The sequence below is a fragment of the Piliocolobus tephrosceles genome, chromosome 13 (genome assembly GCF_002776525.5).
Source record: "Piliocolobus tephrosceles isolate RC106 chromosome 13, ASM277652v3, whole genome shotgun sequence".
In the NCBI taxonomy this organism is placed as follows: Eukaryota; Metazoa; Chordata; class Mammalia; order Primates; family Cercopithecidae; genus Piliocolobus; species Piliocolobus tephrosceles.
In genome coordinates, this window is record NC_045446.1 from 8,124,753 (window position 1) to 8,147,037 (window position 22,285).

The window sequence follows — 22,285 nt, forward strand, 5'->3', positions numbered from 1 at the left end:
CTCTCTACTGCCCCAAACCCCTATCATTATTATTATTATTATTATTATTATTTTAAGAACTGGGGTCTCTTTCTGTTACCCAGATTGGAGTACAGTGGTGTGATCAGAGCTCACTGCAGCCTCAACCTCCGGGGCTCAGGCCCCACCTCCAGCCTCCTGAGTAGCTGGGACTATTGGCACACACCACCATGCCCGGTTAATTTTTAAAAAAAAAATTTTTTTTTTTTTGAGACGGAGTCTGGCTCTGTCACCCAGGCTGGAGTGCAGTGGCCGGATCTCAGCTCACTGCAAGCTTCGCCTCCCGGATTTACGCCATTCTCCTGCCTCAGCCTCCCGAGTAGCTGGGACTACAGGCGCCCGCCATTACGCCTGGCTAATTTTTTGTATTTTTAGTAGAGACGGGGTTTCACCGAGTTAGCCAGGATGGTCTCGATCTCCTGACCTCGTGATCCACCCGTCTCGGCCTCCCAAAGTGCTGGGATTACAGGCTTGAGCCACCACGCCCGGCCTAATTTTAAAATTTTTTTTGTAGAGACGGGGTCTTGCTTTGTTACCTAGACCGCTCTACAACTCCTGGCTTCAAGCAATCCTCCCACCTCAGCCTCTGAAAGTGTTGGAATTACAGGCGTGAGTGACCGCACCCGGCCTTCTATACTGCTTCTAACAGAATAAAATAATGTTGCCAGTTTTTGTATTAAATGGAAGCAGACAGGACGTACAATTGCATGTCTGTGAGGTTCATCCATGTTACTCATTCGGTTATATGAATGTCTACCCTTTGTCGATTTTTTTTTTTTAGAGACAGGGTCACCCAGGCTGGAGTGCAGTGGCCATTCACAAGTGTGAGGATAGCTCACTGTAGCCTCAAATTCCCAGGATCAAGCAATCCTTTGCCTCAGCCTCCTGGGTAGCTGGGACTACAGTTACAGGCATGAGCCACCGCACCCAGCTACATTTAAAAAATATTTTTAGAGGTGGTTGCCAGGCTGGTCTTGAACTCCTGGCCTCAAGGGATCCGTAGCCTCCCGAGTTGCTGGGATTACAGGCACGAAGAACCATGCCCGGCTATTTCTTCTTCTGTTAACGGACATCTGGGTTGTTTCAGTTTGGGGCTGTTATAAATAGTGCTGTTAAGAACATTCTCGTTCGTGTCTTTGGCTGAACATATGTATACTTTTCTGTTGCTACGCCAACATGTTCTTGCTCTCTCTTTTTAAACAAAGTTCTATAATGGAAATTTTCAAACATACTCAAAAGTAGACAGAATGGAATAATGAACCCCATTGTACCTGTTACGCAGCCTGTTTTCTTTTGTTTGTATTTTTTGGGGATTTTTTTGAGACATGGTCGTGCTCTGTCGTCCAGCCTGGAGTGAGGTGGCATGATCCTAGAACACTACCGTCTCCAACTCCTCCTGCCTCAACCTCATGAGTAGCTGGGACCGCAGGTGCATGTCACCACGCCTGTCTGATTTTTAAATTTTTTGTAGAGATGGGGATCTCACAATGTTGCCCAGGCTGGTCTTGAACTCCTGGCCTCAAGCAATCCTCCTGCCTCAACCTCCCAAAGTGCTGTGATTACATGCACGAGTCGCCATGCCCAGCCAATGTCATCATCATTATTACTAACAATAAGACTATTAACTGTGTTCAAGAATTCATTATATTAATTTAAATAATTATTTTAATAGACATCCTACTAGGGATGTGAGGTCAAAATATTCTATCGTAAAATCTTTTGCAATAATTCTGGTTGAATGTGGTGGCTCACGGCCAGAACTGCAATGGGTGCAGCTGCCTGAACTGAATCCTTTTGCTAAAACAGACTATTGGCTGGGTGTGGCTTATACTGCAATCCCAGCACTTTGGGAAGCTGAGGCAGGAGAATTGCTTGAGCCCAGGAATTAGACCAGCCTGGGCAACATAGCAAGACCCTATCTTTGCAAAAAAATTAGCCAGACATTGGCCAGGCGTAGTGGCTCATGCCTGTAATCCCAGCACTTTGGGAGGCTGAGGCAGGCAGATGTCGAGGTTAGGAGATTGAGACCATCCTGGCTAACACAGTGAAACCCCGTCTCTACAAAAATACAAAAAAACTAGCCAGGTGTGGTGGCGGGCGCCTGTAGTCCCAGCTACGCGGGAGGCTGAGGCAGGAGAATGGCGTGAACCCGGGAGGCGGAGCTTGCAGTGAGCCGAGATGGCACCACTGCACTCCAGCCTGGGCGACAGAGCAAGACTCCGTCTCAAATAATAATAATAATAATAAACAAAAATTAGCCAGACATGACAGCATGTGGCTGTGGTCCCAGCTACTCAGGAGGCTGATGTGGGAGGATCACCTGAGCCAGGAGGTCAAGGCTGCAGCTAGCCATGATCGTACCACTGCACTCCACCCTGGGCAACACAGCGAGACCTTGTCTTAAAAACAGTAAAAACGACATTACTAGGCTGGTGACCTGCCAGTGGTGGCTGCAGATGGAGAGGCTTCCCTCGGCAATGATTTAGTGGGGTGGGATGGGGGTGGGGCTGGGCCCCGAGGAACTGACCCCCTTTGTACCATTGAGTGAAGCCGGTAAACCTGCCCTACCCCAGGCATACCCCCTTCTATGAGGTACTGCCCAGCCCGGCAAGCAAGCGTGCCCACTGCTCATCAAGGCGGAAGGCAGGACTCATCAGCTTGTAGTCAAGGCAGTGCCTGCAACAAAGCTGCTCCAATCCAGAATGCACCCCGGGGAGAAATTATGTCCGAAGTCATCATAGCTGTCTCATCTGCAAAGTGACTTCCCAGAGGGTTACCTGACCTCGGCCCTGCTGCAAAGGAATCATCACTGTGGGGTCCAGAACCTCAGGTGGGTGTCTGGGCCATCCGCGGGCACTGCACGAATACTCTTCCGTGGACAGAGTTCACGTCACCCTCGCTGCAGGAAAGTGTCACCTACCGGTGCAGACATCCATGGAAGTGACATATCTGCTGCCTACTTTGGTGCAAGGAAGCACGCAAGGTGACAGAGGCCTCCACACAGCCTGGTGTCTGTCATCTTGCTGGCTGTGCTGTTTGGGCCTGGCCCTCTTTTGGGCCTGCCTGAAGGTCAGCCACCCTGTCCAGAGCTTCTCCTGAGCCCCACGAAGACTCACAGACTGTGCCTGGCCCCTTCAAGGGAGCAGGGAGCCAGCAGCTGCCATCCTTTCTGGGTAGAGGTGGGAAGGAGCCGGGCTGTTTGGGTCTGGGGTAGGCAGAGCCTCTGCTGGCCAGCTGCTCCCTCAAGGCTGCTGTGTTTACAGAGAAGCAAAACAGGTGTTGTTCCTAACACTGAGTCCCACAAGAAGACAGTTCTAACCTCGTCCTTCCCATACACTCCCCAAGAGCCATTCCTGTCCCTTCCACATTCCAGAGCACGACGGGTGGGCACCCCTGGGCCTGCCTCGGCTCCCTCAGGCTCTTCTCCCTACCTTCCACGTCCTGGTGTGGGGGGGGTGACAGCCGTGGCTCTGCAGACCACAGGATCTGGCCTATATGTGACCATTTAACAGAGTACGTGTCCCTAGGCCTGTATTTCCCTTAATTCCTCCCTCGAGCCCCCTAGCTCCCAACTGTAGTATTTAACTGGGCTGGGGTGGGTAGGGTTGCTCTGTCCTGGGGGTGGCCAGGGACTCATCCAGTGCTTATAAGTAAATAAGGCCATGACTCGAATAAAAAAAAATAGACATTAGGACAGCTGGGGTCTAAAATGAGGTGGAAGTGATGCATCAGTGGTACTTTTCCCGATGTCCTGGGTGGCGTTATGTGGGAGAACGCCCTTGTCTGCAGGAAACACACACTTAGATGGAGCAGTACGGAATCCCCTCGTCCAGTGATTGTCAAATGCTTCAAGGGGAACACCATGTATTGCTTGCAACTTTTCCTATGGGTTCTAAACAGTATCACAGTTTCAGAAACTCTTTTTAGCAATCTCTGCATTGCCAGGGTCACTGCACATGGGGCAAGTCTCCCAGGAGGCACTGGGCTCAGCCCTCCCCATACCGCGTGGACAAAACACTCCCAGCCCAACCTTGGGAATTTCACTCCTCTAGACACAGACCAGGGTGGCACAGGACAGCCAAGACAGAAGGTGGCACCTGTGCCCTGCCCAAAACCCAATCCCCAGCCCACCAGGCTGGGCAGTCCTGGGCTACCCTGGGCTCTGACAGGGAGAGATTACAGGACAGTGACCTGTGCAGCCCCCGAGGCCAGGAAAGAGCAGGGTGATGAGTTTCTAAAACCGCCTTCCACTTCTATCAGAGAGCCGGCCCTGCAGAGATGTGACTGACAGCCAGGGAAGAAGGAAGGAGCCTTAGAGGACCCTTCTCGCTCTTTCTTCCGTCGTTTAGTTGTGTCATCCGATAGCCGGGTCTCACCTAGCAGGAGCCAGACTCTGTGCCACACCCAACCAAGGATCTAACCCTGGAATCTGTACCACAACCAGGGAGGAAAAAATAAGGAGGGAGCTTTATTTAATATGAAGGTTGCGGCGGGGCCGGGGAGGGAGGGCGCTGTCACTTGGTGATGGTGTTCCTGCAGAGAAGAACAGGGCGTGAGGCTGCAGAGGTGGGCAGAGGCCATGCCACCCCCCCCCCCCCCCCCCCCCCCCACACACCCCACCCCACCCGCCTCGAGTCACTCACGCGTTCATGCTCTTGCCGCTGCCGCTGAGCACGATGTAGGGGGTCTTCTGAGCCTTCTGCTTCTCCTGGAGCAGGGCCACAGTGCCCAGTGGCGTGTCACTGGAGCTCATCTTCTTCAGGAGCTGCGGGGTCAGGGCCACTCAACAAGGGTTGCAGCAGGCCCCACACACCAGCCACCCCTGCCCCGGCAGGCGCAAGGCCCCCCCCACGTCCCCAAGAGCACCCACCGCCTCCTCATCTAGCTTCTTCATCCGCCGCTCTGTCTTCATCTTGCCTGAGCCCTTGCCATGGAAGCGGTGGGACAGCTGCCGGAAAGCCTGGGGACACAGGGCATGAGGGGAGCTGCAGAGCCCTGGCTGGGGCCGGAGCCACCTGTGCCCACAAGGTGTGTAATAACAGGGCAGGTGTTGATTCACCCCAATGCCAGGCCTGGGGTGGTGGGAAGGGGATAGGAAAAGGGCACAGACCCTGGCACTCTGCGGGACCCCAGCAGAGGCCGGGAGACCAGCTTGGCTAGCGGATGTGCTGCCATGGTGGCAGAGTACAGGGAACCTGGAGACCTGCCATGCAGGCGCGGGGCCTGGACGCTGGGGCTGGAGGGAGACACACCGCAGAGAGCATGGGGGCAGCTGAGTGGTGGGGCAGGAGGGTCGGGCAGCCTACGAGAGTGATGGAAGGATCTGGATGCTGGAATGGCCCTGCAGGCCAGGAAAGCTGTTGAAGGGCTCACACGGGTGGGGACAGGAGGGCAGAGGTCCCGAGTGCCTGTTGGACCCTCCTGCCAGGCCTGGGAAAGGGCTGCTGTGCCCACTAGAGACAAACTGAGGCACAGCCCTTCTCGGCCCTGAGGGCCCCCTCCCCATCTGTGGCACTTCACCAGGCCCCCGGCCAGAGGCTGATGGAGCCAGGACCCTGGGGCATTGCATGGCCCTGGGCTTGGCCTCCCTGTGGCAGGCTGGGCCTCCGCCTGCAAAAGGCCCTGCTCACCTCCTTGGGTGTGAGTTTCCGGCCCGTCTCATCCACGTATTCGATCTTAACATCAGGTTTGTAGCCGTCCTTCTCCTTGAAGTCCTGTGTGAAGCCTCGGTACTCCTCCCGCCGGCTGTACTTGTCATCGATGGCCCTGGCCCGAGACAGAGGGGGCCTTAGTGTGAGGAGCTGCTGCCTGCTGTGTTCCCGCAGCTCCGAGCTGGCACAGGCCCATCAGCCCTGCACACACCCCGCCACACTCACATCTTATCCTCGATGCAGTACACGGCTGAGGGCAGCGACTTGTTGGGGGCCTTCACCCGGGCCACCTTCTGCACTGTGGTCTCCAGCAGCCCTAGGGACGGAGGGGTTGTGAGACTCCCAACCCCTTGAGGGCTGTAGCTCCAGGGCCGCCTGAGAAGGTAGAGCAGGCCCTGAGGGGGCACCTCCCTTTCCTTGTCTCTGGAAAGCCATCAGGCCTGTTCTACAGGCAAAGCAAAGATGCCAGAAATGAGCCCCATGCCAAGGGCCACTGGCCAGGGAAATGCAAAGCTGGGGTCCTAACACCAGGGCTCTCTCTGCCACAGCTGGAACAGTTTCAACTCCCCTGTCCTTCCTGGAGCAAGTGTGGAGCCTCAAAGGCAGAGCAGATGGACAGATGCCGGGGTGGAGCGGAAGGAGTGGCTCTGGGCCAGGGAGTTGGCTCCAGCATTGGGACTGAAAGGGGCAGCAGAGGGGACCGGAGGGGACCCTGCCTGCACCTGCTGCACCGCAGGCCCTCACCAGCCCTTTTCCTGCTGCAGCACCCAGGCCCACCCAAGTCAGGGCTGCCCTGAGCTCCCTACCTTTGTTCTGACACAGGAGCAGGGCAGCCGCCAGCCCCCTATTCACGATGGGTTCCTCATCCAGGATGGTGGTGGAGGAGGCAGAGAACTAGGGGACACGTGACAGGGGTGGTTAGCAGGCCATACCGGCTCTTCTCAGCCCCACCCACTGGTCACCACCCGCCAGGCACCAGGCCTCCACAACATTTAATTTCCTCACTTACTCCTCAGATCGCCCTGGGAGCTCTGCAGAGCCCACTCTGGCTGAGGCTCTGGACACTGAGCCCAGTGCTCATCTCCAGCTTGAGCGCCACCCCCACGCCCACCCGCCAGTGGCGCAGCCCTCACATCCTGCTGCTGCTTCTCCTCGTCCAGGTTCACTGTGCTCCAGCCGATGTTCTCCTCCCCGTCAGATTCGGAGCCACCGTTGGCCGAGCGCTCCTCATCCCGTTCAAAGTCCTGGGGCACAAAAGGCCAGGGTTGGTGCAGACGCCCAGCCAGCCTAGGGGAGCGCAGGGTGGGGCCGCCCCAGACGCACCATGAGCTCCTCCTGTTCCTCGCGGTTGCCGGCCAGCCCGTAGGTGGGGATCTCCCCCAAGGTGCGGCAGAACTCGGACGTGGCATTGAACACGATGGCCCCCTTCCGCTCAGGATCCTCATCCTCCTCCCAGCCCCGCTGGCGAGACTCCAGCTTCTTCACAATCTCCACCACCTGGGGGAGGGAGCAGCTGTGGGCAAACCCAGCAGTTTCTGGGGTGATGCCATTGAGACCCAGGAACCCAAGGGTCCTCCCTGGCAGCAGCAAGACAGGCCACGCCCACAGCCCATGCAGGCCCAGCTGCTCTCTGCCTCCTGACTCCACTCTGCACCTCTTTCACTGGGGTCACTGTTCTGCTCCAAACCCGTCAATGGGTTTGGATGCCCTTTGAATGAACACCCAACATCCTACAGGGCCTTCCTGACCAGGCCTGTGCCGATCCCCCTCCAAAGCCCCTGGCACACTACCTCAGCCTCAAGCTCCTTCCTCCAGGGTCCCTCCTGCCACTCGCCCCTCCCCCAACAAACTCGTTTCAGGACTCTAGACAGCACTTCTAGAACCCGCAGGGCGGTGAGGTGGCCCACTCTTTTGACTTCCCACAGCCTAGCTTCTTGCTTCCTGCTTCACCAAGAAAGCAGATTCCGTGACACAGGAAGAGAACTCACTCGTGCTGCCAGCACTGAATCCAGCGACCCCCACACAGGCACCAGCACCCTCTGCTTTCCCCACTGTCGCAGATGCCCAGCCACACACGATTACCCACTATCTCCCCTCTTAAAAAAACTCCTCCCTCAACAGCAAACTTCTCACTCCTTAGTGAAGGTTCGAGTCACTATGTCCACTTCTGCACCCCTCTTCCATTTTATATTACATTCATTTTTTAAAAAAATCTTCTGAGGCGGATGGATTGCTTGAGTTTGGGAGATGGAGACCAGCCTGGGCAACATGCCCAAATCCCATCTCTACAAAAAATATAAAAATTAGCCATTGTGGTTGCACACGCCTATAGTCTCAGCTACTGGGAGGCTGAAGTGGGAGGACTGCTTGAGCTTGGGAGATCAAGGCTGCCAAGATCACACCACTGCAATCAACAGCGGGCAACAGAGTGAAACCCTGTCTCAAAAAAAAAAAAATCTTCCAGGGGCTGGGTGTGGTTGCTCACATCTGTAATCCTAGCACTTTGGGAGGCCAAGGCTGCAGCATCACTTGAGCCCAGGAGTTTGAGACCAGCCTGGGCAATAAGGTGAAACAGTCTCTGAAAAAAATACAAAGATCAGCCAGGCATTGTGGTGTATGCCTGTAGTCTCAGCTACTTAGGAGGCGGGGGTGGGTGGATCGCTTGAGCCTGGAGGTTGAAGCTAGGGTGAGCCGTGATGTTGCCACTGCACTCAAGCCTGGGCTGAGCAATACCCTGTCTCAAAAAAAAAAAAATCTTCCAGGACATCCAGGAACATTTATTTTTTAATGAATTTCATTGTAAACATAAAAGGGGGTATATCTAATGCATCATATGCTATTTATTTATTGAGATCATCTCACTCTGTCACCCATGCTGGAGTGCAATGGTGTGATCTCGGCTCACTGTCATCTCCACCTCCCAGGTTCAAGTGATTCTCCTGCCTCAGCCTCCTGAGTAGCTAGGACTACCGCTGCATGCCTCCACGACCAGCTGATTTTTGTATTTTTAGTAGACCCAGGGTTTCACCATGTTGCCCAGCCTGGTCCCAAACCCAACTTCAACTGATCCACCCACCTTGGCCTCCCAAAGTGCTGGGATTACAGGCGTGAACCACCACACCCAGCTGCTATGCGATTTTTGTTTGTTTGTTTGTTTGTTTGTTTTTTGAGACAGAGTCTCGCCGTTGGCCAGGCTGGAGTGAAGTGGCACCATCTTCGCTCACTGCAACCTCTGCCTCTCGGGTTCAAGTGATTCTCCTGCCTCAGCTTCCTGAGTAGCTGGGATTACAGGCATGCGCCATGCCCAGCTATTTTTTTTTTTGTATTTTTAGTAGAGACGGGGTTTCACCATGTTAGCCAGGATGGTCTCGAACTCCTGATCTCGTGATCCACCTACCTCAGCCTCCCAAAGTGCTGGGATTACAGGCGTGAGCCACCACGCCCGGTCGCTGATACGCTTTTTAAAACAGTAACTAAACACACAGCCATGTCCCTCTGCCTTGGGCTGGGGCAGCATCACTAACGCCCTGCTCAGACCTGAGCGTCCCCTCCCCATCTGTGGTCATGACTCATTGGCTTGTCTTCATGGCTTTGGCACCTAAGGACCTGCCCCTGAACAGTTATTTTGTTGTGTATTAAGAATTCTACAACCTGAGCCACACTGTACGACTCTTCTATAATTTGTTTTGTAAAAAAATCTGTGCCTCCGAGAGTAACCCTGATGTACATGGCTGTAGCTCATCAGTTTCCACTATGGAATCACAGCCCGTGAGCTGGATGCTCCTCGATCTCCAGCCCACTAAGGACGGACTTTTTTTGTCACAAGTACTGCAGCTGCAGGCCCACTGACACTGTCTCCTGGTGCAGGTGGGCACACTCAGGAGAAGTGTGGGGTGAGCCCGGGGCACACACACGTTCCCTCTCGTCTGATTAGACTCCTGCCTATGACTGTGAGCAGCGTGGCTGAGGATTCTGGCTGCTCCACATCTTTACTCATACTCGCTACTGTCAGGCTTGGACCTTTGTGCAGAATTGTTTGGGGGTGGCAGGTGCCTCATTGTTTTGGCTCAGCTTTCTGTGATCCCTCCTGAAGCTGGGTTCACTGGGTATTTTCCTGGTTAGGCTTTCTCTTCTGTGAACTGCCTGTCTTACCTATATCTTTCGCCTATTTTCTGTTTTGTTGATTTGTTTTGTCTGTTGGTATACTCTTGACATCAACCCATTCTTGGTTGTATATATGGCAAATATCTTCTTTTTTTGGTCTGTGTTTTTACATTCTTCATATGTTTTGTAAAAAAAAAAAAAAAAAAAAAAAAAACTTATGTTCCAATGTCTTTTTTTTTGAGATGGAGTCTCGCTCTGTCACCCAGGCTGGAGTGCAGTGGCGAGATCTTGGTTCACTGCAAGCTCCACCTCCTGGGATCATACCATTCTCCTGCCTCAACCTTCCTAGTAGCTGGGACTACAGGCACCCACCACCACCACGCCCGGCTAATTCTCAATTTCTATGTAGTTATATGTTCACTTTTTTCTTCATGGTTTCTTGAAGAAACCCACCCATGGAACCTGTTTCTTTTTTTTTTGAGACAGGATCTTGTTCTATCACCCAGGCTGGAGTGCAGTGGCCCAGTCATAGCTGACTGTAACCTCGAAGTCCTAGATTCAAGCAATTCTCCTGCCATAGCCTCCGGCTAGCTGAGGCTTCAGACACATGCCACCATGCCCAGCAAATTAAAAACACATTTTTAGAGATGGGTTGGGCGGGGGGGATCTTGCTATGTTGCCCAGGCTGGTCTCAAACTCCTGGCCTCAAGCAATTCTCTTGCCTTGGCTATGCTAACAACTTAAACAAATCTTTTCTTTTTTTTTTTTTTTTGAGACGGAGTCTCGTTCTGTCAACCAGGCTGGAGTGCAGTGGCCGGATCTCAGCTCACTGCAAGCTCCGCCTCCCGGGTTTACGCCATTCTCCTGCCTCAGCCTCCAGAGTAGCTGGGACTACAGGCGCCCGCCACCTCGCCGGGCTAGTTTTTTGTATTTTTAGTAGAGACGGGGTTTCACTGTGTTAGCCAGGATGGTCTCGATCTCCTGACCTCGTGATCCGCCCGTCTCGGCCTCCCAAAGTGCTGGGATTACAGGCTTGAGCCACCGCGCCCGGCCTTAAACAAATCTTTTCTACCAAAAAGTTAGAAATGTAATTTCCTTAGTTTGATTCCGAAATGTTATGTTTTTACTTTGAAGTTCTTAATCTATCTGTAAGGTGTGAGGTACAAACCCAATTTCACTTTTTCCCCAAATAGATAACTGACTGTCCCAAGCCCACTCACTGCACTGATGAGCATCTCTTTCCACTGGGACACGGTTCTGTCTCGGGGCCCCTCCGTCTGGTCTCTCTGTCCTATTAGTCTATCCTTATGCAATCCCACACTGCCACAATGCCCCTACTTTATCCAGTTTCAGAATCAGTTTGCCAGCTTTGAAAACAGTCCCTACTGGGATTTTTACTGGAATTGCATTTAACCTAGAAATGAACTACATGATACGGACATTTTGACGATATGTTGTCCTGTCTAGGAACTGTGTACCCCCTAAATTCATATGGGGAAGCCCTAACCCCCAATGACTGTATGTGGACAGAGCACCTTTAGGGAGGTGGAGATTGCAGTGAGCTGATAGGAGCCACTGCACCCCAACCTGGGTGACAAAGTGAGACACTGTCACAAAACAAAACAATCCCTCAATTCCAAGGATCCTCTCTGTCCTCTCCATCCTTTCTTTCTAGTTCATTGACTGTATTAACCTCAATCTAGTAATTCTTCAACCACATCACGACTCCAGGCCCTGTCCTCACACCCATCACTCTCTGTTATGTCCCTCAGTACCCAGTTTAAACTCGGGGGAAATCAACAGAACCTCTCCTTTGTGAAACGCTTAACTGCCTTGTCCCTCCTCCCTAGAAAACCCAATCCTCAATCCCACCATCTACCGCTTCAGGGCATTAATCCCACCATCCCCCTCCTCAGCTCATTAATCCCACCATCCTCCTCCTCAGCAGCCCATTAACCCCACCATCTTCCTCCCCAGCTCATTGATCCCACCATCAACCGCCTCAGCTCATTGATCCCACCATCCCCCTCCTCAGCAGCCCATTAATCCCATCAACCTCCTCAGCCCATTAATCCCACCATTCCCCTCCTCAGCCCATTGATCCCACCATCCCCCTCCTCAGCCCATTGATCCCACCATCAACCTCCTCAGCCCATTAATCCCACCATCAACCTCCTCAGCCCATTAATCCCACCATCAACCTCCTCAGCCCATTAATCCCACCATCAACCTCCTCAGCCCATTGATCCCACCATCAACCTCCTCAGCCCATTGATCCCACCATCCACGCTGCCTGGCAGGCCTGCTCTTCTCCAATGGTATGTCTGCCCACCACTCTCCAGAACAGTATCTCCCGTCTCTTCGCACCGCCACCCCTGCCTCCTCGTCACTCGAAAACACCGGAACAATTGGACATGGGCTGCCTTGACTTCCCCTGACCAAGGTCACCACAGCTGCTGTGCCCTCCCCACCTTCCCTCCCGAAATAAATGACGACACGAGCTGGCTTCACTCAAGCCCACCCTCCATTTGTACTCTAGGCTCCACCACTGCCTGCCAAAATCATTTTCCTCTTCCGTCATAAATTTGTCTCTCCCACATACTCTAGAATCTCCATTAGTCAGAAAAAGGCTCCTTTGCGGGTGTGAAAGTTGATTGGATGCTGCTTACAACAAAAAATTAAAGGCCAGGCGCGGTGGCTCAAGCCTGTAATCCCAGCACCTTGGGAGGCCGAGACGGGCGAATCATGAGGTCAGGAGATCGAGACCATCCTGGCTAACACGGTGAAACCCTGTCTCTACTAAAAAATACAAAAAACTAGCCGGGCGTGGCGGCGGGCACCTGTAGTCCCAGCTACTCAGGAGGCTGAGGCAGGAGAATGGCGTGAACCCGGGAGGCGGAGCTTGCAGTGAGCTGAGATCCGTCCACTGTACTCCAGCCTGGGCGACAGAGCAAGACTCCGTCTCAAAAAAAAAAAAAAAAAATTAAAAAGACATTTTGGGGGATAACTGGAAAGTCTGGGCATGCGAGCTGCTGTTTTACAGCATTTATGGGCTTGCCAGGGCAGTGTGGCTATGAGGGAGAAGGCTCTGATTTCGCGAGATGCCTGCTGAAGTAGTTAAGGATGCAGTATCATGATATCTGCAACTTGCAATGGTCAGCAAAAAAAGAAGAGAAAGAACTGTAACAATATTTATAATTACTGACTCTAGAAGACAAAGGTGTTCACTGTGATAGGCTTTCCACTTTTCTGCCTGCACAGTATGTGGGGTGTGGCTCATATGTTTACAAAACCTTCTAGGTGGCCAGGCGCGGTGGCTCATGCCTGTAATCCCAGCACTTTGGGAGGCTGAGGCAGGTGTATCATGAGGTCAGGAGTTTGAGACCAGCCTGACCAATATGGTGAAACCCCGTTTCTTCTAAAAATACAAAAATCAGCTGCGTGTAGCGGTGTGCACCTGTAGTTCCAGCTACTCAGGAGGCTGAGGCAGGAGAATTGCTTGAGCCCGGGAGGTGGAGCTTGCAGTGAGCCGAGATCGTGCCACTGCACTTCAGCCTGTCAACAGAGCAAGACTCCGTCTCAAAAAACAACAACAACAAAAACTTTCTAGGCTAGACTGGGCCTGGTGGCTCAAGCCTGTAACCCCAGTACTTTGGGAGGTGGAGGCAAGAGGACCGTTCAAGCTCAGGAATTTGAGACCAGCCTGAGCAACACACTGAGACCCTCTACAAAAATTCTGCAAATTTGCCAGGTGTGGTGGCGCATGCCTGTGCTCTCCGCTACTTGAGAGGCTGAGGCAGGAGGATCCCTTAAGCCCGGGAGCTCAAGGCTGCAGTGAACTAAGATCATGCCACTGCACTCCAGCTTGGGCAACAGAACGAGACCTTGTTTCTTAAAACAACAACAGAAACAACTTCCTAGGTGAGTCTAATGTTCAGGCAGGCTAAGATCCAGGGGACTAATAACCCTTATGTTCATTTCAGTCATAAAACAGCCTTGTCAGCCTATCACCCCATTTATCTGTTCCTTTTTAGAGCCAGGCCATGCAAACTATGTCCCACCACCTGTTCGTAGAAATAAAGTGTTACTGGAACCCAGTCACGCCCACTCATTTACAGACTGTCTTGGCTGTTTTCCCTACAACAGCAGAGCACCCAAGGTGCCAGACAGAGACCATACGCCCTTAAACCTCAAATACGCCTTCTCCAGCCCTTAAACCTCAAATACGCCCTCTCCAGGCCTTTAAACCTCAAATACGCCCTCTCCAGCCCTTTAAACCTCAAATATGTCCTCTCCAGTCCGGACTGGCCTCTGTCCTGGGTGCAGCCCTCACTTCCTCAACTCCCCTGTCCTCCCGGTCCTGAATCCACTGCAACTGTTCCCTCTTTGCCTCCCAGTGGTATCAGAAGCCTCCCTCCCTTGCCCCCTCTCCTGGACACCCTTTCGTGGCTTCTTCCTAGGTGAGAAGCGTGGGGTCGGGCTAAAAATGTGGCCTCTGGAATGATGGAGGTGACAGAACCTTCCTCATAGGGTGTTGCTGGAAGGATGGAATGAATCAACAAATACAGAGCATGCGGGCAGCGCCTGGCACACTGTGCCTGTGGGGCAGCGATGACCACGGGCTCAATGCTCCCCCTGCGTTGGCCTCCTGACCTCTCCGTCTCAGCTCACACCACCCCCTCACTCTCTGCTCTGCTCCGGCCTCCCTGGCCCTCAGGCACTCTAAGGTCTCTTCTCCTGAGATACCTGCTGGTTGGTCTACCGCCTAAACGTCAGCCTGCCACCTGCTGCCACCCCTAATCCCCCGCAAGGCTGGCTCTTCTGTGTGACTCAAGTCTCAGCTGAACTAGTACCTTGGAAAGGTCTTCCCTGCACTCCCCCGTCTAAGATCCCAACCCCCAACACATTATATTGGTCTACTGAGTGCCCAGCTCCCGTCACCATCAGAAATTACCGTTCCTGCGTTCACAAGGTCACTGCTGCTCCCTAAGCTCTCCCCCACACACTCTAGAAAGCCACTTCCCTGAGTCCAGGGCCCCGTGGCTGTGCTGTTCACCAATGACCTTCTCAGCCCGAGAACGATGCACTACTCACAGCAGGCATTCAACAAACATGCACAGGAAGAGAGAGCTGAGGAAAGGGTCCCCTACTAAAGCAGGCATCTAAAAACTTTTGCAAAACATGACTTTTAAACAGAAAACATGACTTTAACCAGGGCTGGTCGCAGTGGCTCACACCTATAATCTTAGCATTTTCGGAGGCCGAGGCAGGCAGATCATGAGGTCAGGAGTTGGAGACCAGCCTGGCCAACATGGTGAAACCCCATCTCTACTACAAATACAAAAATTAGCCAGTGTGGTGGCAGGCACCTGTAATCCCAGCCACTCAGGAGGCTGAGGAATGAGAATCACGTGAACCAGGGAGGCGGAGGCTGCAGTGAGCCGAAGCCGTGCGATTGCACTCCAGCCTGGGCGACAGAGCAAAACTCTGTCTCAAAAAAAAAAACAAAACCCAGAAAACAAAAAACAAATGGAAAAGAGGCTTCAGACAGGAATGTGGCTGTTGCCTATGACACATGTGCTCGTGAGGACAGGTGACTGCCGACGCACTGGTAGCCCCAGGCCTGCCCATGCCCAGCCTCACCTTCTCGCCACTGTCTCGCAGCTGCTGTAGCTGCTGTAACTGTCGCAGCCGGCGTCCCTTCTCCAGCTGCTTCTGCAGCTCCAGCTCTGCCTCGTCCTCCTCCAGCATCTGCGGGGACCCCGGCTGTGGAGCTCCACCTTCCTCTGGGGGAAACACAGGGGATGCCTGCTCAGACCATCTCCTCCAACCCGGGGCTCCTGTCCCTGCCCCCTCGCATCCCCGGGCCAGGCCCTCACCCTCATCACTGATGTCCATGTTCTCCACTCGGGTGTCATCTGACGGCAGGGGCTGAGGCACGGGCTCCTTCTCCTCCTCCACCTCAGACACTCGGCGGCGACCCCGTCCCCGCAGTCTGAGGGAAGGAGGCCTCTCTGGTGAGCACTGGCCCCCGGGCCACCCCAGCCCAGCCCTCTCGCTCCACCACGGTGTCCAAGCCCACCTGGAACCAAAGTCCCCATCCTGAGTCTGGTCCCCAAGAGGCAACAGGTCATCCGCCCGCACTACGACCTCCTTCTCCTTCTTGCGGATTTTCCTCACCCTCCGCTTGGTCCTTCTAAAGGCCACCTGAGGGGAAGAGGGAGGCGTGGGTCGGGGTGGGGAAACACAGGCCACCACAAGCCCACAAGGATGAACGCTTCTTTGGTGTTCCTCTGTGCTAGCCAGTGTCCTGAGCAGTTCTCACACATGAGCAACACGTGGGGTGGTTACTATCTCCATTCCATTGGTGAGCTAGGGAAACTGGGGCACAGAGAGGTTAAGTACCTTCCCCAAGGTCGCCCAGCTCCTAGGTGGGAGAGCCGGGCAGTCTGGCTCCAGAGTCCTGCTCTTACCCACTGAGCAAGACGCCTACTACACCAGCTGTCTACCTCACGTTCACACAGTCACTCTGCAGACGGAATCCATGCACACCTTTCCAGTCACCCCTCACCCACGCTGTCACTCCTCACAGCAACCTCAGGAGGTGGCTCCTATCACTGCCACTCCAGATGGGGCACCCCAGGCTCACAAATGGCTTACCCAAGGCACAAGCTGGCAGCATGGCAGAGCAGAAACACTAACTGGCTCAGCAGCCCTGACCGGTCAACACCTGGTGCCTCCCCAGGTTGCCATTTACTGCTCGCCCACGAGGCCAAGCGCTTTGTGAACACAAATACTTGCCCTCTCTTCCCAGTGCCTGCGGGCAGCGCAGGAGCCCCAGGGGGAAGGAGAATCATGACCCAGAGTATAAGGCGCAAGAAGGCTCACCATCTCCTCAGGTGTGAGGTACTCAGAGGCCAGCCGGGGCCCCACTGTGCTCAGGGACTGAGCCTGCAGCCGCAGCTTGGCCCGGATCTCCTCCAACTCCCGTTCCCGCAGGCCATCAGCCATGCCCCCCTGCTCCAAGCGGAAGGAATGCGGCTGCTCCCCCTCAAGCTCTTCGTCGTACTTGGACAGGATAGAGCGAGGTTTTTGCTGCAAGGCAAGAGGTACAGGTTGGGACCCAGGGTGGCTCCTGAAAAGCCACTGAGCCACCACCTCCTCAGAGCCCCTATTCCCGACATTCTCCACCCCAGCCCCCGCCGCCCAGCCTGCTCGGGCCGTGCCTGCGCCAGGTCATCCACACTCTCGTCCTCGGCATAAGGCAGGTAGTCGGGCTTCTTCTTCCGCAGCTCCACATTTTTCTCTGCCCGCTCCTTATCCACCAGGTTCACGTTCACCAGCACATCCTCCTCCTCCTGCAGCACGCCTGCGGGCAGCACAGAGCAGTGGCCACTCACACTTGTCCGCAACTCAGCAGAGGCTGTGCCCCGACCCAAGACACCCAGCTCGTGTCACCTTTGTCCTTGAGGGTGAGGATCATGGTCTCCCCTTCTCGGAAGGAATCAATGGCATGCTCCACAGTGAGGCCCTGCAGGTCCCGGGCACTGTACAGGTCCTAACGGAAGAATCAGGCGAGTAAGGAACCTCCCTCCATGCGCCCAACCTTGGGATTCCAGTAGCAAGGCCGCCAGTGTGCCCTGCACCACCTGCCCCGGCTGCCGCAGCCTCACCTGCCGCCTCTGCCCAAACTCCTCCTCCACCAGAGTGCTGACACCAAACTCTTGGTCCATCTCCTCCAGTAACTTGGCCTATGGGACAGGGAGGGGTGACCTAGGACCTCAGGTCACTCAGCATCACCAGAAAACACTCAGGGCTCTACCAAGTGGAGTGCAAAAAGAGCAGGTCTTGCAGGAAAGTTGCTGAGAATCCAAACCGGATGCTACCGACCACAGCCCGTCCCCTCTCCGAACCCCGTCTCACCTCTCTGGGGTTGGCCCCTGCCTCAGTGCCCAGTCAGGCCACCAGAAGCACTGGGCAAACACCCCATGCTGCCCAGGTGCTCACCCTCTTCTCTGCCAGGTCTTTTTCCTTCTGCAGCTGCCGGCTCCTCTCGATCCAGGCTGCAGTGTCGTCCAGCCAGGGATCATCCTCTCCTAGGGTCTTTATCTTCCTGAAGAGGGGAGAAAGTGATGCTCGAGGAGCCCAGCTCCTGCTCCCAACCCCACTCAAAAGGCAGCCGAGGATGGTGGCCTCCCCAGCCCTTCCCTTGCCTGCCCTGGCCAGGACCCCTCACCCCAGCTTTTGGTTCAGCAGGCGCTTCTCCTTGGCAGCCGCCAGCTTCTCCCGCAGCTCCTCTCGCTGTCGCAAGGCCATAGGATTGATGACATCGGCTGTCACGGGCTCCTCCTTGGTGCCCGCCTCTGGAAGGGGGGCCCAGACGTGAGGCTATGCCCGCCCATGGCTGGTGGGGAGAGGAGGGAGCCACTCACCCTGCCCCCTTCCAGCTCAGGGGGCCAGAAGGGGTCAGGACAGGAAGGAACAATCCTTCACCTCCCTGCTCCCACTTCGTCCCCACACTCCTGGCCAACGCACACAGCACGACAGGACCCTCTGTGGCTCCAAAGCTACTCAAATCGTGCTTTAAAGAAAAACAACAGACCCACCCCCGCACAGCCCAGTTTGCAGCAAGTGTGCACGTCTTCCAGTCCATCTAACAACACCTCACAGCCAGAGTGAGTATGTGACGGCCACGGCTCTAACTCAGAGAACAAGCAGAGTCCCAGGTCCCCATTATAACAGCAAGAAGGGACCTCGTGCCTTCCGGCAAATATGCATGTGTAAGACCACTAAACCGTGCTGAACCTGCCCTCTAATCCCACCTTCTTCAAAGACCCCTTCACATGGCCCTTTCCCCCAAACCCCATCCTCAGCCCCATACTCACCCTTCTTGATGGCATTGACCTCCAAGGGTTTCAGCCCCAACTTTGCCCGGAGTTTACTGAGAACAAGAGATACAAGTGTTAGGGGCTATCAAAGACACAGGGCGCCATGTGCATTTCCAGACAGACAGGAGGAGAAACTGGGTGGGAGTGAGCGGTCCCAAACACACGGTCTGCCCCAGGAAGCCTAGGACACTGGGAAGGGCCCTGGCCTCCAAAGCAGGAAACATGGGCGCCAGCCTGGTCTGCATCTAACCGGTAAATGCCACCTTACTCTTAGGTATTAGTTTCCTCTTCTATAACTCTACTGTTGGCTAAAATTATTTATACAACCTTTCCAACTCCAATTAGCACACTTTCATGTGAGAAAGCCTCCCCAGGGCTGGCCCCAGAGCCGCCTATCTTAGAAAAACAAAGTGGAAACAAGGGAGACAGTACTCACTTGGTCTCCTCGATGCTGAGTGAGGAGGCATCGCCTGAGCTAGTTTTGGAGCTGGCAGCTGGAAGAAGAAGAAGCATGGCTCAGGAGCTGAACATAGGGCCAAGAAGCCAGCATCGTTGGCTCCAACTGCAGGATCAAAGATGAGGGCCCCTCACCAGCACCTGGGCCTGATGAAACAGCAGAAAACAGCAGCTTCTTCCACCCAAGCTCCCCAGCAGCTCCTCTGCCCGAGTCCAGTCTCAGAGCCCTGCCTCTTCTGCGCACCTTCCTTTCCTGACCCAAGAGATCCAAACTGCTGCAGTCACCATTCTGCCCTCTCCTTTTTTCTTTCATTTTTTTTTAAGAGACAAGGTCTCTTAAAGAGATGGAGCAAGACTTTGTCTCAAAAAAAAAAAAAAAAAAAACTCTTTCTTTCCTGCATGCCCATCCTGTATCTTAAAGGCTCCACTCTCCACCTGGGCCCTGGATCCCAACCTCTCCAGGCTCCCCAAAGTCACCAGTCTCCTTCGTTTCTAATCTGACGGGTTCTTTTCAGTTCTGGTTTTGCTTGATCTCCTGTGGTATGTGGGACTGTTGCTTACTAACAATAATTGTTTCTAACAATACTCTGTTTCCAAAGTTCCCATGACACAAAGGTTTTCCTGCCTCTTTGGTTACTCTGTTTCCTTTTTTTGGTAATATCTTTCTCTGCCTACTACTAACATAAGGGCATTTCTCAGGTTCTATTCCTGACCCCGGCTTCTCATGTCGCATTCTTTCAGGGGGCTTCACTGGCCACCCAGATACTGACTCCCAGTGGCTTTATCCAGTCCAATCTCTGGATTTCCCCATGCACATTAACCTTGACAACCCCAAAAGTGAATTATCTTCCCCCACCCCACTCCAAATCTCCTTCTCTTCCCTACTCCTCAATTTCCGTAGAAATGACACCCACTACCTATCTGGCTGCTCAAGCCAAAATTCAAGGAGTCATCCTCAATTCCTTCTCCTTCCCACCCTCATACAAATGCTGAGTTCTGTTCATCCCTCCTCCAAAACACCTCTCCAACCTGTCCACTTCTCTCCACCCACTGCTGCTGCCTTGGTGCAGGCCACCACCAGCCCTCGCCTGGTCTGTAGCCCTCCTGATTTCCTGGTCTCCAATCCTGACTACCTTTAACTAAGTTCTCAATCTAGTAACGTTTACAAAATACGGATCTGAGCAACTCACTCCTCAACTCACAGCCATGGCTCCCTACTACCCTCAAGACAATCTACATTTCTTAACAGAGCCTACAGTACAGGGTCCTTTGTGTTCACATCCCTGCCTATCTTACTCCTTCCTTTCTCTACCATGAGCCCTACAAGATTCGTCCAATACGATTCGTCAAATACCAGGTTTTTCTTGCCTCTGCATACGCTGACACTACTTCATTCATTCATCCATTCAACACATTTATTGAGAATCTGTGATTGTACCAGACAACTGAGGAAAATGGAAGCCCTCTGTCCTCAAGGAGCCAGGTGGAGACAGTCTACCTCTAATCCCAAACAACCGTAGAAAAGCTTTTTTGAGACAGAGTCTCGCTTTGTTGCCCAGGCTGGAGCGCACTGGAGGGATCGCAGCTCGCTGCAGCCTCTAACTTCTGGGCTCACGGGATCCCGTAGAAAGACTATTGAATAAGAATTGATATAGACAGCCTGGGGGTTTCCTGGCCCGGAGAGCTTCGCTGACACTGCGCGCACACCCAGACCCGCGCGTTCCGGGACCCCTGCCCGACCCGACCCGCCCCTGCGCAGGCCCCGCCTCCTCACCGGCCTCATAGCCGTCATCGCGTTTCTCCCGCTTCACGCGCCGCTCCGAGGGCTCTGCCTGGCTGCGCTCCCGCCCGTGCGTGCTGCTCCGGGCCTCAGCTTCGGCCCCGCGCCGCCCGCTCCCGCGCTCGCCCCCACGTTCCCGGCTCCGCTTCCGTCGTTCGCCACCACTACCGCCACTGCCGCCACTCCGGTGCTTGTGTTTTTTGTGTTCCCGGTGCCGCGGCGGCTGCTCGGTGGCGCCCCCGGTGCCGGCCGCCGCCGTCGTCCCGGTCGCCTCCTTCTCTCCGCGGTGCTTCTTGGACGACCCCATAGTGGCACGTCCACTCCAAGCCCGGCTGCCGCCGAGCCCAGACAACGCAAAATGGGAATACTTCCGGGTCGCTCGGCAGCCGCTGTCGTGTTGCCGGAAACTAAGAGCGGCTGCTTCCGTCGCTCGCCTTGGAGCCGGCCCCAGAGACTCATGGGAAAACCAGGATCCTAGCTCCCCTGCACATTAGCGCCGTCGCAGGTCGGGTGGGTTCTTTGAGCCAGTGGTCCCGTTGTGCATGCGCTCAAGGGAAGCGGAATTAACCCGGAGATGGGATCCCAGAACTGGAAGGACTTAGAGGACATTAAACCAGTGTCTTCGTGGCTGGAAGTTCCTCCCCGGCATCCCTGCGCTTGCACTTCAGCGGCAACGGGGTGTTCACTACCTCACGGCCTTTCCGTAGACACCTCCCTCCTACAATGGGCGCTCGCTTAGTGGACTCCTAGGGTCGTGGCTTCAGCGGGTGTTGTTTTCCCGTTATCTCCAATTCCACAGCCCAGTTTGCGACCCGCTATAACCAGTATCGTCAGAGAACGCTTCCTTCCCACGTTCCCTGGTTTTTTTGTTTTGTTTTGTTTCCCTTGAGATGGGATCTCACTCTGTTGCTCAGGCTGGAGTGCAGTGGCGCGATCACGGCGCACTGCAGCCTCGACCTCCCGGGCTCAAGTGATCCTACCCCCTCAGCCTTTCCAGTAGCTGGGACTACTACAAGTGAACGCTACCACGCCCCTTTAATTTTTGTATTTTTTTGTAGATGGGAGGGGGGTGTCTCCAACTCCTGAGGCCAGGCTATCCACCCGCCTTGGCCTCCCAAAGTGCTGAGATTACAGGCATGCGCCCCTGCGCCCAACCCTGGATTGGATTTTTTAAACCGGCGCCCCGTGAACTGTTAAGACTGAAGGAGCGCCACATGAGCGTCAGTGTATCCGTGGAACCCCTGAAATTGAATGCAAAATGTGGCACATCTGTGTGTATGAGTTTTTTTCTTGAAGAGAGGAGCCCTAACTTAAAACTACTGGGACTTAAAACCCCAGTGCAGGCCGGGCGCGGTGGCTCACGCCTGTAATCCTAGCACTTTGGGAGG

The 22,285-nt window shown here is 54.3% G+C and overlaps 2 protein-coding genes across 3 annotated transcripts in view; one reads left to right on the forward strand and one right to left on the reverse strand.

The window, feature by feature from the left end:
• Positions 1-22,285, forward strand: part of LOC111533669 (pyruvate carboxylase, mitochondrial-like) — a 1,148,173-nt gene that overhangs the window by 948,771 nt on the left and 177,117 nt on the right. The gene's annotated exons all lie outside the window — the stretch shown is intronic.
• On the reverse strand, positions 4,463-21,550 carry SART1 (spliceosome associated factor 1, recruiter of U4/U6.U5 tri-snRNP). Of its 2 annotated transcripts, none has more exons than XM_023186231.2 (20): positions 20,892-21,550; positions 19,098-19,155; positions 18,659-18,714; positions 18,010-18,136; positions 17,781-17,886; positions 17,447-17,524; positions 17,232-17,331; positions 17,000-17,142; positions 16,662-16,868; positions 15,856-15,980; positions 15,653-15,768; positions 15,417-15,559; positions 6,993-7,166; positions 6,803-6,913; positions 6,476-6,563; positions 5,895-5,985; positions 5,649-5,784; positions 4,889-4,978; positions 4,662-4,783; positions 4,463-4,551 (listed from the first exon to the last, which is right to left on the reverse strand). In XM_023186231.2, exons 1-20 carry the CDS (start codon positions 21,202-21,204, stop codon positions 4,533-4,535), a joined length of 2,403 nt encoding a protein of 800 aa, XP_023041999.2. In that variant the 5' UTR covers positions 21,205-21,550; the 3' UTR covers positions 4,463-4,532. The 2 variants fall into 2 exon arrangements, with proteins under 2 accessions (XP_023041999.2, XP_023042000.2); XM_023186232.2 differs by having other exon boundaries at positions 18,010-18,177; positions 20,892-21,151.